At 39.9% G+C, this 19,268-nt stretch overlaps 1 protein-coding gene across 7 annotated transcripts in view; it reads right to left on the bottom strand.

Moving 5' to 3' along the window:
- ESRP1 (epithelial splicing regulatory protein 1) overlaps positions 1-19,268 on the bottom strand; it is a 69,843-nt gene that overhangs the window by 22,772 nt on the left and 27,803 nt on the right. For 4 of the 7 annotated variants that reach the window (XM_008001113.3, XM_008001118.3, XM_008001115.3 and 1 more), the window contains exons 11-13: positions 15,175-15,393; positions 12,337-12,535; positions 8,006-8,174 (exon numbers count right to left, since the gene is read on the bottom strand). In XM_008001113.3, the coding sequence (XP_007999304.1) occupies positions 8,006-8,174; positions 12,337-12,535; positions 15,175-15,393 (587 nt within the window). The remainder of the gene's footprint in view (positions 1-8,005; positions 8,175-12,336; positions 12,536-15,174; positions 15,394-19,268) is intronic. The other 3 variants (XM_008001114.3, XM_008001116.3, XM_008001119.3) reach the window with 1 other exon arrangement.

Raw genomic sequence — 19,268 nt, 5'->3', positions numbered from 1 at the left:
CATTGTTTTTTGTTGGTTTTTTTTTTTTTTTTGAGATTCCGTCTCCCTGTCGCCCAGGGTGGAGTACAGTGGCACGATCTGCAACTTCCATCTTTCATATTCATGCCATTCTCCTGCCTTAGCCTCCCAAATAGCTGGGATTACAGGCGTCTGCCACCATGCCTGGCTAATTTTTTTTATTTTTTCAGAGATGGAGTTTTGCCACGTTGGCCAGGATGGTCTTGAACTCCTAACCTCAGGTGATCTGCTCTCCTCAGCCTCCCAAAGTGCTGGGATTACAGAGCCACAACACCCAACCCTATTGTTTTGTTTTGCTGAGACAGGGTCTCACTGTCAACCAGACTAGACTGCAGTGGCACAATCACAGTTCCCTGCAGTCTCAAGCTCCCGCACAGCCCATTGGTATGCCAGTATCAATTTAATTGGCCAAGATTCTGTTATCCACAAATTTCTCCCTACTCTATATTTTCCAGACCCTAATATATATTGTCTAGTTTTATAATATACAGTGTAGCCTAACAAATCATATAAAATTGTATATAAAACAAGATATGAACATACTGGATGCCAAGATGCCCACATCAACATACTCATAATATATACTATATTGATAACAATACTTATAATACTCTTCCTCCATTTAATAATTACAAAGTACAAACATTGGTAATACTAATTAATGTTATCAGGTGATTTTCTAAAATAAAGGTAGTCAGAAGTATGAGAGTATTAATATTCACAATTTGAGGATTTGTCATATATAGATATATGTGGCTTTTTATTTATTTATTTTTTTTTAAGAGACAGGCTTGTGCTGTCTCCCAGGGCTGGAGAGGAGTGGCAGGATCACAGCTCATTGCAGCTTCAATCTCCAGGTTCAAGCAATCCTCTAGCCTCAGCCTCCCACGTAGCTGGGACTACAAGTGGGCAAGTGGGTGCCACCATCCCAACATAAAAAATAATTTTTCGTATGCCCAGGATAGTCTCTAACTCCTGGGCTCAAGCGATCCTCCTACCTTGGTCTCCTAAATTTCTGGGATTACAGGCGTGAGCTACCACGCCCTGCAGACTTGCCATAATTTCTCTAAAAAAGAGAGGCCAAAGTATCATATGTATGGTTAGAGAAATGGATTAAGTGGGAAGATTAGAGAATTACATTCTCCCCTCTGAATCACGGGCTACATATTGCTTCACATTTTTGTGAAACCCTGCAGAAAAATCTAATTTCCACTGCTTTGCAAAATGACTGCACAGAACCATTTTATCAACATTAACATCCCTAGTGTTACAAATACTACATATTTAGAAGTAACTGGAGACATTCTGTTTCAGTCCTTGCCAGTGTAAAACCTAGTCAATTTTCATGTAGGAAACCTTTAAACTGACTTTAATTTTCATCTGAAATTAACAAGGTTAACTTTTCAAGGTTCTTCGTGGATTTAATAACTACAGCAGTCTATGGACTGATGACCACCTCTGGACCCTGGATTTCTGTTAGTGCTCCTAAAAGTCCATACAGGCTTCTACAGCCCTGTGTTTCTACCACTCGGAGAAAAGTCTAAGGAACCAAATAAATAGGAAAACACTTTGGCACAAATGAATAAATCTTCCAAGAATCTATTTCACCCAAGTATCTGGCAAATTTATGCGCTGCCAAAAAAATTTGGCAACTAAACTTAAATTTACCCCCAGGCTGGGCGCAGTGGCTCACGCCTGTAATCCCAGCACTTAGGGAGGCCGAGGCGGGTGGAGCACCTCAGGTTGGGAGTTTGAGATGGACCTGACTAACATGGAAAAAACCCATCTCTACTAAAAATACAAAATTAGCTGGGCATGGTGGTGCATGCCTGTAATCCCAGCTACTTGGGAGGCTGAGGTAGGAGAATTGCTTGAACCTGGGAGGCGGAGGTTGTGGTGAGCTGAGATCGCGCCATTGCACTCCAGCCTGGGCAATAAGAGCAAAACTCCGTCTCAAAAAACAAAATTAAAAAAAAAAAAATTTTTTTACCCCAGTTGTATCAAAGATTACAAAAAAAGGAACTGCATACTAGAGTTAACTTAGTATTTGTTCCAAACACACAGCAAAGTGAGAGACTGCTTACACAATAAAGTCCCCTAAAAGAATTGTTTTCAAATAAATCCCACACTAGTTTTCAAACTAAATCTTATACTTGGTCTCTTCAGAGTGTTCAAGAAAAAAGAAAATGCTATATTAGAAACTGTTTTGAAAGTTGTTTGTTTCGAGAGGAATCTCACTGTCACCCAGGCTGGAGTGCAATGGCACAATCTCGGCTCACTGCAACCTCCACCTCCCAGGTTCAAACAATTCTCATGCCTCAGCCTCCTGAGTAGCTGGGATTACAAGTGTGCGCCACCACGCCCAGCTAATTTTTGTATTTTTAGTAGAGGTGGGGTTTCACCATGTTGGCCAGGCTGGTGTCGAACTCCTGACGCCTGTATTAGCAAATGTATTGGACCTCAAGGAAAAATAATCAGTCAAAACACCTAACAGACATTTGGTTTCAATTTAAAAAATTGTTTTTCCAAGGATTTTTTCTTATAAAATTCAAACCATATTAATCAAATATAACTTAAAATCCCTATTATAGACACTTGCAAATGAATGTGATCTGCCCTCCTCGGCCTCTCAAAGTGCTGGGATTACAGGTGTGAGCCACCGTGCTCGGCTAAAAGTAGTCTTCTTGCTCAGCTGAAAGTACAAAATAACACAGCTGATCCTTTTATAGATTTAGGAAAAAATGACATTTCAAAATGCAGTATTTTTATTTAAATCCTAGGTTAGGAAGCAAGTAAAATCCACTGTGATCCATGAACATTTGGGCACATTGGCAAAGTAATGGAAAGCAATTTCCAGATAGGCACAGTCACAAAAGTTATTATTTTTGAAGATTTTTTTGGTTATCATTTAGTTATTTATTTTTGAGACAGAGTCTCACTTTGTTGCCCAGGCTGGAGTGCAGTAGCACGATCTCTGTTCACTGTAACCTCCACCTCCCGGGTTCAAGTGATTCTCCCATTTCAGCCTCCCAAGTAGCTGGGATTACAGGCATGTGCCATCATGCCTGGCTAATTTTTGTATTTTTAGTAGAGATGGGGTTTCCCCAAGTTGGCCAGGATGGTCTCAAACTCCTGACCTCACGTGATCCACCTTCCTCGGCCTCCCGAAGTGCTGGGATTACAGCCGTGAGATAACGTGCCCTGCACAACAATATCAAGTTTGCCAATCTTGTTTCAACTACTGCTATTGCTTTTCCTACTACCACCCCCACAGCCCCCAAGAACAAAACCTAGAGATCATTTTTTTCATCTGTTAACTATTTGTATCAGACATACCTTTAAATTATATACTTTATTCTTAAAGTATTAACGACTTTAAAGCAGAAAAACTTAACCAAAATACAGGAGACAATCTTGATAAACACAGTAAGCTTATTTCACCTCATATTGCCCTATTTTAAACATTTCCCTGGTGGTGGCATACGCCTGTAATCCCACTACTCGGGGAGCTGAGGCAGGAGAATTGCTTGAACCAAAGAGGCAGAAGTTACAGTGAGCTGAGACCACGCGCCATTGCACTCCAGCTTGGGTAACACAGCGAGACTATCTCAAAGAAAAAAAAAAAAAAAAAGATATTGTTGAAACTTAGTGGTAGATACATAATCTCTCAACTTCTGTTTGCAAGTGTCTATAATAGGGATTTTAAGTTATATTTGATTAATATGGTTTGAATTTATAAGAAAAAATCCTTGGAAAAACAATTTTTTAAATTGAAACCAAATGTCTGTTAGGTGTTTTGACTGATTATTTTTCCTTGAGGTCCAATACATTTGCTAATTTTGTGCAATGGTAAAAAGAATTAAACATATTTGTATTTTTGTTCCCAGAAGGTGCATTAAGGTTTTTACATTAGCAAAGGGTCATTTCCTCCCTGAAAGCCATACTGAACTCTCGTTGACTGGTAGTAGAGAGTTAGTTGCCTACAGCAGTTGTTCTTCTTTACATCATTTAGACACCTAATCCAAACTGAAAACACTGATAATTGTAATCATGGCCACCTACAAAGATTACCTGGCACTTCTCTCATATTATAATATTGCTTCATATTGCATCACTATTACTGTTACTTCTAGCATCATTTCATTGGATGCTAAATTCTTGTTTGCATTTGTTATACTAAATATTTAACTTGTAAGAAAACTTTTAAATCAAGAATTCTCTTTTTTCTTGGTCCTATGAGAACACTTGCAACAACAAGCGAATTAGAAAGTAAACTGATTCACATATGTTACCATTGGGATAAACTAGGCAAAGTGTACAAGGGTTCTCTGTGTATTATTTTTTACAACTGCATGTGAACCTCAATAAAAATTTCGATTAAAATAGTAAACTGGAATGAGATATAGCATCTCTGAGGCTTGGTATTCTTCTGGTTCAACTAGAAAGAATTCCAGGATAGAACACAATAACACTATACAACAAACCAAAGATAGAAAAACACATACATATTACTAAATATACATATTCATTCATTGGGTTATAACAAAAGCTGATTTTACAACAAAGGGTTATCCCAAGAAAGAAAACGGTTATTCCTCACCATAAAGCTTTTATACAAGCATGCACAGTTTATTTGTGACTACATCACTCATTAAAAAAAGTAAAACTTCCTGTGCTTCCTTTGATGGCTCAAAATGTTGTTACTTGGCTGGGCATGGGGGCGCACACCTGTAATCCCAGCACACTGTGAGGCTGACGTGGGAAGATTGCTTGAGCTCAGTACTTTGAGACTAGCCGGGGCAACAAAGTGAGACCCTGTCTCCACAAAAAGTCAAAAAATTAGCCGAGTGAGGTGGTGCATGCCTTTAGTCTCAGCTACTTGGGAGGCTGAGATGTGAGGATCACTTAAGTCTGGGAGATCAAGGTTGCAGTGAGCCATGGTAGCGCCACTGCACTCTGCCCTGGGTGACAGAGCCAGACTACATCTCGAAAAACAAAAACAAAAAAGATGACATTACTTGTAATTTATAGTGTCATATGAAAGGCAAGAGATGCATAGAAGGTATGTATGTCATTCCTTCTTTGAAGAATCAGCATGTCTCTCGCCTATGCAACACCTTTGATGCAAAGGAGAATATTCTTTTCTGAGAAACAGGAGAGGTCAGAAGAAAAAGTAGGGCTTGATGTAATGAAAGAGAAAAGATGTGCTGTAACTGATTTTGTATTGATAATCAGAGACGACCCAAATGGAAAGCCCTTCTAATTATTTTCTGTCCTATGCTAAGGTATGAGTCACTGGATAACTGAAACCCTGTTTTGAGGGAGAGAAGGGGGTCACAAGCCCAAAAAGAGAAAACAAAACCACATGAGGCATACAAGCTTTCATTTCACCTGCTCTTCCAGATGCTGTTATGACAGCCTCATTTATTTTTATTTTTATTTTTTGAGATGGAGTCTCGCTCTATTGCCCTGGCTGGAGTGCAGTGGCGCGATCTCGACTCACTGCAACCTCCGCCTCCCAGGTTCAAGCAATTCTTCTGCCTCGGCCTCCCTAGTAGCTGGAACTACGGGTGCCCACCACCATGCCTGGTTAAATTTTGGTACTAGTAGAGACGGGGTTTCACCATATTGGCCAGTCTGGTCTCAGACCTTGTGATCTGCCTGCCTCGGCCTCCCAAAGTGCTGGGATTATAGGCGTGAGCCACCACACCCAGCTCATTTATTTTTATTTATTTTTTGAGACGGAGTCTCGCTGTGACACCCAGGCTGGAGTGCAGTGGCATGATCTTGGCTCACTGCACCCTCTGTCTCCTGGGTTCAAGCAACTCTCCTGCCTCAGCCTCCCTATTAGCTGAGGTTGTGGTGAGCCGAGATCATGCCATTACACTCCAGCCTGGGCAACAACAGCGAAATTCCGACTCAAAAGAAAAAAAAAAATTAATGTTTTTCTATCAAAATTATAAAACATCTTTGGCATATGCTTTTTAAATCATACCAGATTTACAGCATAAATAAGAGCATGTAATTCCCATGTTTGAATGCTTTCATATTGTTATGTAGGTAATTTCACTAAAAGTGGAGAAATATAAAATAACACACTCTAGGGGTTAATTTGGAAGTATTAGCTTATTTATAATGCACCCGACCTTCATTCTTCAAATTATACTTCTGTAAAACTGTCCTACAGAAATATAAGCATGTCCCCTGTAACCCCAGCACTTTGGGACGCTGAGGCAGGTGGATCACTTGAGCTCAGGAGTTTGAGACCGGCCTAGGCAAAATGGCAAAACCCCATCTCTAGTAGGGGAAAAAAAGTTTGTGAGAGAGTGAGAGAGTGAGAGAGAGAGAGATAAAATCAAGTGTTTAAAGATCAACATGAGCTTTAATAGAGAAAAATTAAAAGTACAAATATCTACAAATAAACTTAAATTATATTTTTACTCTTTGGACATTATGAGGAAATTACAAGAATCAGGTAAATATACAAAAAAGAAGTCACTGACACATTTTCAAGTTTTTAAAAAAGGAACAAGAAACTATTAGACAGTACGCATTAAGAAGTCACATTATTTGGAAGCATCCATGTGTATTACCAAACTGATAGTAACGGTTACTTCCAGACTCGGAGGTGTATAAGATGGGACTCTTCACTTTTACTCACTATACTCCTACATTGACTTAATAGTGAGCACATTACAAATTTTTAAACTACTGGTAGAAAAATATATTGAGCTACAGGCCCAGATCCAAAATTACAGGAGCTATTAAGCCATAAATGTCAGTTCCTTCTGCCTTTGGGGCTTCAAGAGTCTCATTTCCAAGAAACTCCTTCCTGTACCATACTCAGGTGGCAAGTAGTGATGAAGTGGATATTCTACAATTACACTAGAGGAACGAGGACTCTGGCAGACATTCAGAGACACCAAGGATTCCACTCCTGACATTCTGATGCCATAAGCAATTACTACAACGTCCAGAGAGGGTGGCAGACTGGGGCTGGGCTATGTGTCTGGCACAGTAGTCCATCATGAACAATTACTCATGCTTCTCAGCCTTTTCAAACCTTCTAGCTGATAACTGTCATAGCCTTTTTCTTATTTTTCTTCTCCAGTGGAATAAAGAATATTTTCAATAGCATTAATATTTTAAAAACTCCTAACAAAATAAAAAACATAATTAAAAGTGGCGACAAACTTGCCTGTTACTATGAGACCCCCAACTCTTTTTCCTAGTGGAAAACTGTATATTGGACAGGGAAGAAAAATAAAATGCAACATAGCTGTAGGATCAGACAGGTTAGGTCCAAGACACTTATTATAAGCCTCACTTACATGCTTGTGTATGTACTCAAAATGTTTTGTCTAAATAGCTTGGAAAGAAGCTAACATTCGGTCTCCCAACTCCCAGACTGACAACATTCTCTCCATTATACCCTAGTATGCTATGTCTGAGAAACTGAACACAACTAAAAAGACAGACTTAAAATTACTCAACGAAAACACTGAATAATCTAATTCTGGATCGGTTTATAGATTTGTTTAAAAATTTAGGAGGAAAAGAATATAAGCCCTGGAATATTTAAAGCAACAGTTTTTATTCACTGTGCCATAACATGAATTCACACTACTTCAAAATACCATTGTCCCTGTTATGAATTTTCCTGTTTTATGATTCATTCATCTGATATTGCCACCCTATTGCAGTGATTACATCACTACTCACTTAGGGTCCTATGACAGGAGAGGTTAAAAAGGAAAGCTGTAGACATAGTTGACCTAAAAGATCATGCTGTCAGTGTATGGTTAAAAACTATACTTCTTTCGCTTTGTCTTGAAACAACCTTCTTGGTCAGAGATATGACCAGAGGCTGTGGCCTGCCACGCTAACCTTCAACATGGCAGACAATATTCTTTTGTAAGCTCGTCCACTGGCTATCAAAGGAGTCCTTTGTTTCTGCCCCTCATTTCCACTTCTGTCAGAACCTTACCTGGGATAGTACGCTGTGTAGTTCATGAAGAGCTGAGTGCCTGCTGGGTAGTACGCTGTGGAGGGCTGCAGTGCTCGTGGATTCAAAATCACAGAGGGCTGATAAATGGCAGCTTCTGTAGGAATAACTGCAGCAGGAGCTGGAAATGTGTAGGAGGGAGGAGACAGGCCTAGATACGCAAAGAGAGATTCTTTGAGACATGTTTGTAACAGCTGACATGCACGTGCTAGCACTAAAACCATAAAGTCACTGCTCCATCTACACATTTTAAAGAAAGAGACCGTAGCTCTTTATCCTATCCCAAGCAATTTCCTTTTGATTATATAGTTAACACATAGTAGTATCTGAATTCCACACTGTCAACCTAAAAACAGTTCTTAGCCTGAAATTCGGAAACACCAATATCAAGTGGATTTTCATGTCTTCTCAACCATTTCGCAATATGTAATTTCTCCCCCCATGTTCCCGAGTGCCAGTTACTATAAACCAACTCTCAGAGGATAGAAACATGGAACTGACGTTTAGTATAAGTTTCACACTAGAGGCTACAAAATATTTTAAATTTTAAGTTATGCTTCTACTCCCCCTTGTTATCTACCCATTAGAACAGCATCAAATGAGAAGTGTCATGATAAACCTCTCTTGGCCACTACCACACATTAGGTCAAAGCATAGACTGTGCCAGAAGGAACTGACCTAAAAGGAATGAGCAGATCAACTCTGCATTATTCTCACCTAAAGGCAACCCACATGATGGACTTTGAAGCTAATTTATATTTTCAGACCTTTAAAAAGAAAAAAACCCAACCTGGGAAATAGTCCTGAAGGAATTGATGCCTAAGTCTTCCTGGGAATCAACTAATAAAAAGCTGACTCAAATTAAATTAAAAAATGGGCCCAAACTCCATTGTCTTCTGGTTATCCAACATCTTCTAGGTTTAGAAACAGAAGACCAGCTGCTGGTCACTTGATACTTTCACTTGTAGAATGAACACAACTATCCGGGCCATCTATACCCAACAGAAGAGTTAAGATGAGATGCTGAATTAATATGGGGTGCCTGACTTTAAGCTTCATACCTAGAACCACCATATTTTGCAATCAGCAGAGGCCCAAGGGATAACTTTTTCCCACAAAAATCTCCAAGCTGACTTCAAATTGTCTTTTGTTCTTATAAGTTTCTACATTTCCATGGAGATGAATAAGACAGCAAGCTAAATATGGGCATACAGACCAAAGATCAACATACTGATCTCACATTTAACTTGAGGGCCTCTTTCATACTCATCAAAAACTGTGCAAGAGAAAGACCAACAATACAAATTGAGGCACATAAGTCTTACAGAAAGTTAAGCAGCCTGTGCTCATATTCTGATTTCTTGTATTTTTTTAGTAGAGATAAGGTTTTGCCATGTTGGTCAGGCTGGTCTCAAACTCCTGACCTCAGGTGATCTGCCCGCCTTGGCCTCCCAAAGTGCTGGGATTACAGGTGTGAGCCACCATGCCTGGTTCATATTCTGATTTCAAAACTATCAAGCAGTTCATTACAGGACAGTTCCTCACACCAATAAAACAAACATACATGGCTGGGCGTGGTGGCTGACACTTGTAATCCCAGCACTTTTGGAGGCCAAGGCGGGCAGATCACGAGGGCAGGAGATCGAGACCATCCTGGCTAACATGGTGAAACCCCATCTCTACTAAAATACAAAAATTAGCCAAGCATGGTGGCCCACGCCTGTAGTCCCAGCTACTCAGGAGGCTTAGGTAGGAGAATCACTTGAACCCAGGAGTCAGAGGTTGCAGTGAGCCGAGACTATGAGCTGAGATTGCGCCACTGCATGCCAGCCTGGCAAAAGAGTAAGACTCCATCTCCAAAAAACACAAAACAAACAAACACACATAGTAGGTGTAAGTCTGTTCAGTTTCAAAACAAAGGCAGAAATTTTTGATAACCAAATAGATTGCGCTGTGATGGTTTGGGCATTCCTCAAACAAAATGATAGTTTTTTGTTTTTTTTTTGATACTGAGTCTCATTCTGTTGCCCAGGCTGAAGTACAGTGGCACAATCTCAGCTCACTGCAACCTCCGCCTCCCGCAATCAAGCGATTCTCCTGCCTCAATAGCTGGGATCACAGATGTGCGCCACCACTCCCAGCAATTTTTTGTGTTTTCAGTAGAGACGGGGTTTCACCATGTTGGCCACTCCTGACCTTAGGTGATCCACCTGCCTCACCCTCCTAAAGTGCTGGCATTACAGGTGTAAGCCACCGTGCCCAGCCTAGGATAGCTACTCTCATATATCTAAAGGAGTGTATATGCACTGACTATAAAAATGAAGTTATCCATAAAACATTCCTTCTTAATAAAGTAAGGTAACAAACTTTAAAATATCAAGACCACTTTGGCAACATTTATCAAATTTAACAAGAAACTCTTCAGTGGGGGAATGATAACCACTTAACTGCTTTAGTACTTGAGATTAGATTTTTTTTAAAATATGCAATTTCTGTACGTTTTGTGGATATTGTATAACTAACTAGGCAACCACCTAAAGTGCGTTGGCAGGAAAAAAAAAAAAGTCCAGTAGAACAGGTATTAGTTACATAAAAACTGGAATTTTGTTTTTAAAAAACTAAGTTCTTCCACTAAAAAGAAATATGGCTAAATGTTTTCATCATTTTTGGTAAGTATTAAAGGTATATTCTTATGGGAACTTTTGAAGGTAGGATCTTGCTCTATTGCCCAGGCTGCAGTGCAATGCCATGATCATGGCTCACTGCAACCTCAATCTCCTGGACTCAAGATATTCTCCCACCTCCACCTCCCCATGGAACCACAGGTGTGTGCCACCATGACTGGCTTTTAAAAACATTTTGTACAGATAGGGGTCTCGTTATGTTGCTCAAGCTGGTCTTGAGCCCCTGGCCTCAAGTGATCCTCCCACCTTGGCCTCCCAAAGTGCTGAGATTACAGGTGTGAGCCATTGTACCTGGCTGACACATGGATTTTAAATCTTTTTTATTTGGGGGTTTGTGAGGAAAAATGGGTAGAAATGAAAGTCTTCAGAGGAAAAATCTGTAATGACCAGGAGGATGGACAAGTGAAAGGATATTCCAAAAGCAGAATTTGGGTCACACAAGAGGCTTTATCCTACAATGTTTGACAGATTATCACTAAAGGATATCGTAAAAGCTACTGACATTACCAGTGGTTTATATACTGAAGACATACAATTGAGATTACTGTAAGATCTCTTAACCCAATTATAAATTTCCAAAACCTCATACTCATTAATGATCAACTCTAAGATATTCACCAACAGCAAGCAGCAGGTAAATGGAATATTAGCATTTAGAAATTCAAAAGATAAAAAGGATTAAGCCCCACTGAACGTTCTACAAATAATACTTTACCAAACAAGATTATTAGTATAGGTCCCTCTTATTAGAAAGTGAGGTGCCCGAATCCCCCACTTTATGGGAATCAAGCACACAATCCAGTTTACTTTCTTAGTTATCTTTGAACTGTACTGCAAATACTATATTCTTTAAACATACCCCACAGGCCTAAGAAGGTACGTCTCACTTACAGGAGAAATTGTGTAAAAAAAGACTCAAATTTTAACATCAGATCCCATATGTTCCTTATTCACTAACTAGAACTTCATAGACTACAGGGCTTATTCCCCTCAAACACGATTCCAGATGGCTTGCACCCAGGTGCCAATGAGCAAGAGCATGGCTTGAAATTAAGCACTGATCCTGTGATCCAATGGAAACTTTGGCTAATTTATCTATGTGTTTTTTTGTTTTGTTTTTTGTTTTTGCTAACTTGCTCATTCCAGATAGCCTGGAGAGCAATAGAAATGCTCAAAAATGTTCAAAAAAGACTTGATGCTCAAAGAGTTAAATGCAACATGTGCATCAAACCGACCTTCTTAAAGGTTAGTATGTTTTAAGAAAGAAAAGAAAAACAATCCAGCCATACTTTTATTTTGACTTTAAATGCATACTAAAATTATCTATACAGCCAGGTTGCCTCCCAGAGTCAGTGCTTATCTGGAGCACACTAAGCTTCAGAAATCAAGTGCTTATCACTGGAAAAGCAGGAATATAATTTGAAAGCATATCTGTAGCATCTCTAATTATGGGTGTCCACAACCAAGGTCTTAAATGATTACTAGATACTACCGATTACAGATGGGAGAACCTTATATAACCACCTCACCTGCCTCAGAAAGAACCAGGGGCACAGAGAGTTACGAAAGCAGCTTAAGCACCTACCAGCATATAGCGTAGAATAGCGCCAAGACCCAAGAAAAACTTACATGGTAACTTACATGGCGGTGGGGATAAGCCATTTCGATTTAAAGTGCCCCCCATTAACACAAAGTTCATCTCCTCAGCTGAACACTGAAAGACTTCAACATATCTGTCCTTCATGTTTTTTTTATGACACTTCTGTGCAGCCATAAATGCTCTGTCCGCAGACTTCATCTGGATAAAGGCATCTCCTGACGGGCGGCCCTGAGTGTGTGGGGGAAGAATAAAAACAAAAGGAGACTGTCTCCTTCAACAAGGAAATGGTTGCTTATAGAACATACAAAGTGACAATCACCCATAATACAGATATTTCAGCCACAAAATCCGGGTGATGGTGTGGTCTGCTGGAACCTGACTTGCATTTCATCACTTGATCACCAGAATGACCAACAAAACCTTTAAGAAACAGTTTTGAGAGCTCATAGCTGAAAACGGGCCTTTTTCACTTCTGTTAATTAGTATCAGATTTACAAGGTTTTGAAAGGGTCTCCTTGTGACTGTGGTTTCAAAATATAGGATCGTATATTAGTTTTTGTTCTCTTCTGAGAAATTTGATTAAATCTCATTCAATCGAGAAAAGCTAGTAACAGAGCCAGCACTGGAGCTTTAGGTACTCTCCTACAGGAAAATGAACAAACCGGTGTTCTTTTTCGGCTCTCAGTTCATCACTGACCTGCCATATCCCTTTCACTCTTCCCTTATCCCTGAGGCCTGGGTTGGAATGTAGCTTGGGAGCAAGGAATTTGGGAGGTACAAGGCCCAGTGATGATTGGTGAGAGCTGTATGTATCATCAGCCTTGCTTGGGAGCCCTTCTCTCACTCCTTACAGCTCTACCTTGGTCAAACAGGTATTACTAATAGATATTTTCTATTAGTAATAGCTTGCTAAAATCCCCTATTTCAAACCAAGCCTGTAGATTTGTGTTCCACAGAGGTAGAACGCCTTAGTTTTATTGAGCATGAATGTTTTATGGGAGAGAAAAAGACATGATCAGCTTATAGGACTACTTTCTTATTTTATGGTTTTCTCAGTAAGTCTCTTAAGGACTATGAAATTATTACCATGCAAGTTACCATTAGAGTTACCATACCAGGGAAACTAGCAACAAACCCAGTCCAAGATAGAAACCTAACATCTTCAAGGCAGCTAAGAGTTTGCCCATCATCTAAGAACCTTTCCCCAAGTGTAATCACAGTAGGTCACATGAGTCAAAGAGAGACAAATACTGTTGTTAATCAAAGAGTAATGGCCTCTGGGTTATTAGAAGTAGTGACTCAATAAGAAACCAAATAATTCCCTGGTGATGCTTAAATGTGGGCCATTTTATTCATTAAAAACTCCTACCAGTGAAGCATGCTGAGGGTCAGATAACAAGTTGTATAATATTAATATTGACTGAAGATTTAGAACGAGCATGTGCTGATGGAGAAAACTGGCATAGAAGGCAAGGGCTCAAGATGGTTTTCTGATACCTGGTATCCAATGGTACATGCTTTCCAGTGAGACAAGATTACAGTTATGAAAGTGACCAAATCTCCAAGTGAAAAGGTGAGAAATTAGCAATTTAGGGAAAAAAAAATTCGGTATTTTCAATATAAGCCTACATTTAATCCTTAATCCTCAGAAAACATTTTCAAAAATTAATATAGCTTTGCATTTAATAAAGAGTTCCAGGCTGGTTGGAGCGGCTCACGCCTGTAATCCCAGCACTTTGGGAGGCCGAGGTGGGTGGATCACCTGAGGTCAGGAGTTTGAGACCAGCCTGGCCAACATGGTGAAACCCTGTCTCTACTAAAAATACAAAAATTAGCCGGGAATGATGGTGGACACCTGTGATCCCAGCTACCTGGGGGGCTGAGGCAGGAGAAATGCTTGAACCCAGGAGGCAGAGGTTGCAGTGAGCGAGATCACACCATTGCACTCTAGCCTGGGTGACAGAGTGAGACTCTGTCTCAAAAAAAAGAAAAAAAAAGTTCCAAAGTTTCAATTAGAAATACCTGTCTTGTGGGTTTGTAGAATTTTATGCTGCTTATGACAGCACAAGATACTGTTAATTTTCCAGCAAACATATTTTCTTTAACCAAAAATTAGATGACAATAATCTAGGAAATACTTTACATTTGCATACAGAAGAATTCCGTTAGATTTTCATACAGGCTTCTCAGCAACTCATTCATTAATACATTTGAGAGCCTGTTATGATCCACACATACTGTTCTTTCTAGGTGGTGTGGATACAAGTCCTCATTGAGTTTGCTTGCTATTGAATGTAATTTGATGTCTAACATGTATATATTAAATACGAAATAAGCCATTTCTAGATAGTGTTGGATACAAAATATTCTGGAACAGGTATGCTTATTTGTTAAAATAAGCATCATCCATGATTGCTGTAACACTACAGCAGAGTTGCAGGGTTGAATAGCCAAAATAAGAAAAATTGTGTCAAGACTGATAATGTATGTGGTGCCTACTTGATGTTATTGATAATGTGATGGATATATGTGATGAAGGAATCAAAGCTGAATTTGAATTATTATACTAATGATAGCATTATTTTCAGTTCATTCTAAAGACCTCTTGTATTTACAGTTAAGTCTTTCCTTAAAGACTTAGTGTGTAACTGAGGACTATGTACTTTTTAATTAGATGTAAGTAATTTAAGACTAATTTTATTTATCAAAGACTAATTTTATCTATATTTATCTAAGACTAATTTTATTTATCAAAGACTAATATCTAGTATTAGATATTTCTAATAGATTATCTAATATCTAGTATTAGATATTCTCATACATAGTGAGAAAAAGCGAACAAGTTTTCCACTAAGTATCTTTCTTACCTGGTGATTCAAAACCATGTGAACCCCATGAGTACGAATATCTGTGGCGAACTCCCCCAGGAAATCCAGGATGTCCTCAATTGTGGCTGCATAGGGAAGACCTCGAAGGCGTATACAGTCTCTAACATTTGTAGGGGGCACAAATTGCTGAGGTAGTACTGGAATAATGGGAGGGGTTGGAAGTGGAATGAGAGGGGCCGAGGAGAATCGATTCAGCACCTGTACTCAAAGCAAAACAGAAGTGATTTAGAGCTGTGCTACTCCCCTGCTTTCCGCAGATCAGCAATGGCATCACTGGGAAGCTCATCAGAAACATAGAATCCAGCTCCACCCCAGACCTAATCAATATGACTCTTCATCTGAACTAAATCTTCAAGTGATTCAGAAGTACATGCAAGTTTGAGAAGTAATGGAGAAAGGGATTCATGCATTTCAGCAGGGAAAGCATGATACTCATTTTTGTCAAATACACGGTGAGGCGTACAACCCAAAACATTTAAACCCTTAGTGTCTACCTGTAACAATGTATCACTATCTATGAGGGACTATTATCCCTAAAGCTGCCGCTTTTATACAATTCTGATCACTAAATGTGGACTTTTGTAGCAATGCATTAGATATCATTTCACTAAGTACACACTATTCCCCTCATTACCTTCATACTCCGCCTCCAAACTCAAGAAATAGAGAATGACCCAGTAAAAGAATCACAGGCCAAAAATCATTCTGGATTATATTAAAATATAATGAATAATACCACAAGACAGAATGGGTGGATATAAAGTACTGAAAAGATTTTTTTTTTTTTTTTTTTTTTTTGAGACGGAGTCTCGCTCTGTCGCCCAGGCTGGAGTGCAGTGGCCGGATCTCAGCTCACTGCAAGCTCCGCCTCCTGGGTTCACGCCATTCTCCTGCCTCAGCCTCCCGAGCAGCTGGGACTACAGGCGCCCGCCACCTCGCCCGGCTAGTTTTTTGTATCTTTTAGTAGAGACGGGGTTTCACCGTGTTAGCCAGGATGGTCTCGATCTCCTGACCTCGTGATCCACTCGTCTCGGCCTCCCAAAGTGCTGGGATTACAGGCTTGAGCCACCGCGCCCGGCCAAGAATCATTTCTTGACTATAAAGATGAATAGTAATTTAGTTTCCCGGTGAATTTGAGACAGTGGTAAGACAAAAGATCTTGAATATCTTCTATATTCACAGAATTCAGCTATCTTGGAAACGGATGGTGATAGGTCAGACGAATTTTAGACAAAAGACTGCCCTTAGGCAACACTCATATTACAAGGCTCTTGTCCACTTTTGCCTCAGAGCATGCCAACTAGTTCATAATACTAGAAGTCCTCAGGCAAATGCCATCTGTGGCATCTCCAGGTTTTCTGAACAACTTAATCACTCTAGCCTTTAACATCCCATAAACTGACAATACAGAAGAATCAGTGAACGCCTCCCCAAAACATGCACTAATTTCCCCACTCACACCCTGCTCAGTTGCTGAGTAAGAGGGGACAAAAATCAAACAGCACCACCAGAGAAACGGCATGAAAAAGAGACAGGAAGACTTTAATAAGAAATTATATAAACAGGGGCCGGGCACGGTGGCTCACACCTGTAATCCCGGCACTTTGGGAGGCTGAGGCAGGTGGATCACGAGGTCAGGACATCAAGACCATCCTGGCTAACATGGTGACACCCCAACTCTACTGAAAGTACAAAAAAATTAGCTGGGCATGGTGGTGGGCGCCTGTAGTCCCAGCTACTCGAGAGGCTGAGGCAAGAGAATAGCGTGAACCCAGGAGGCAGAGCTTGCAGTGAGCCGAGATTGTGCCACTGCACTCCAGCCTGAGCAACAGTGCAAGACTCTGTCTCAAAAAAAAAAAAAAAAAGAAAAAGAAAAAGAAAAAAGAAATTACATCAACAATCCAGACACAGCAAAAGCATGAGAAGAACAAGAATAGAAAATTAGTGTAGTAATAGATAAACTCAGGACAGGAAATGGTGAAGCATCTCATGATACCTGACAATTAAGAGGTGCTCAAATATTTATTGAATAAAATGATTACTAGTAATGAAGAAAAAACAGTGGAAGAACCTATGACTAGTTCAAAACTTATTAAATATATCAGGAGGGATGGAGAAGTAGAGAGAACACACACCCAAAAGCAACTCTTAGTAGAATCATAGAGAGGCAGCCTACTCTATTCCCAAACCAACACACAGTAGCCAGGACCTGCAGTAGCTTGTTCTAGGCCATGATTTCATAAAAGAAACTCTCCTACCAAGTAAAGATCTGAAACCACATCTCTATCTAGTTTTTTCTCCTGGTTTGGGAAGAATGTGTGCCATGTTTGAAAACTCAAGCACATTTTAGAGATTCAGCACTTATGACATTTTCAAAAAGGTATAAATTTTTTTTTTTTTTTTTTTTTTTGGTGGGGGGAGACGAAGCCTTGCTTGGTCACCCAGGCCAGAGTGCAGTGTAATCTCAGTTCACTGCAACCTCCGCCTCCTGGGTTCATGCGATTCTCCTGCCTCAGCCTCCCAAGTAGCTGGAACTAAAGGTGCACACTGCCACACCCAGCTAATTTTTTTTTTTTTTTTTGTATTTTCAGCAGAGATGGGGTTTCACCTTGTTGCCCTAGCTGGTTTTGAACTCCTGAGCTCAGGCAATCTGCCCGCCTCGGCCTCCCAAAGTGCTAGGATTACAGGCATGAGCCACTGCGCCTGGCCAGATTTAAATTTTAAACTGTAAGAATGTAACTAGTTTAGGGTTCAAGAGCACCAGTACAATGGAACACAAAAATAATTTAGAATTTCACCTAAACTTATTCTAAGTACAAAAATCATTTTGGTATTCTACTAGGTAAAAAGGTTCTTAACTTTGCACAATTATTTAAAATCACAACATATAATGGGATGCAGAAGCTACACAAGACTCTGATGAACTCACAGAAATAAGTAAGTATCCTAAATACTTACAAAGCAGATCTGTGGAATCATTTGAATCACTGTTCTACTATGGGACACAAATAGAGCAAATTGGAAAAGCTATGTAAAGAGCAAGTTGGAAAAGCAGTCTATACCATTTCTGCTACAAAGAAAAACTGATCCCTGAAGACATGTTCAGCTGGTGGCTGGTAAGTCAAGAACAGTTGAAAAGCTTGAGATTCTGTAAATGGTTTAATGCCTAGATCTCAGTACATTTTTGAGGAAGTGATTGCCTCATTTTGTGCCTCAAAAACGCTGTAAGTAGCCAGGCGCAGTGGCTCACACCTGTAATTCCAGCAGTTTGGGAGCCCGAGGTGGGTGGATCACCTGAGGTCAGGAGTTCGAGAATAGCCTGGCCAACATAGCGAAACCCCATCTCCATTAAAAATTCAAAAATTAGCTGGGTGTGGTGGCAGGCACCTGTAATCCCAGCTACTCAGGAGGCTGAGACAGGACATTTGCTTGAACTGGGGCAGGCGGAGGTGTCAGTGAGCCGAGAGTGCACCACTGTACTCCAGCCTGGGTGACAGAGTGAGACTCTGTCACACACTCACACTCACATACACACACACACACACACACAGAAAGCTAGTAAAAACAGGACAGAGCTCACCAGCAGGGTATGAAACTGATGAAGTCTTTTGGGAAATAACATTTGGCAACACAGTAAAAACCTTAAATGCTCATGCTCTATATCCAATGCTACAGAAATCAAACCGATGACAGTTCAAGCATTTTACATAGAAATTTCTTACAGTAGAAAAAGATCAATCTAAATGTACACTAGAGGAATTTCTAGATAAAGTATGCACTTCCATGAGATATTTAAAGATAAAACTTTTCAGACATGGGTAAACTTTCAAGATACAGTTTTAAACCAGAATACAAAATTCCAGCTATAGCAGTATCCCATTTCTGTAAAAACACATAGTATGTTTTCTGTGTGTGTACAGGATAACAGTGGCTATCTCTTGGTTATAGAATCAAGACTATTTTCATGCAGTTACACTTTCAGTATTTTGCCAGTTTTATTTTAACATAATGAGTAATGTAGGACTGTTTTCAGAGATAAAGAACAGAAATCAATGCAAAGGTACAACATACTC

The sequence above is a fragment of the Chlorocebus sabaeus genome, chromosome 8 (assembly GCF_047675955.1).
Source record: "Chlorocebus sabaeus isolate Y175 chromosome 8, mChlSab1.0.hap1, whole genome shotgun sequence".
In the NCBI taxonomy this organism is placed as follows: domain Eukaryota; kingdom Metazoa; phylum Chordata; class Mammalia; order Primates; family Cercopithecidae; genus Chlorocebus; species Chlorocebus sabaeus.
The sequence above is the reverse complement of the archived record's forward strand: the minus strand, read 5'-3'. Positions and strand labels throughout refer to the sequence as shown.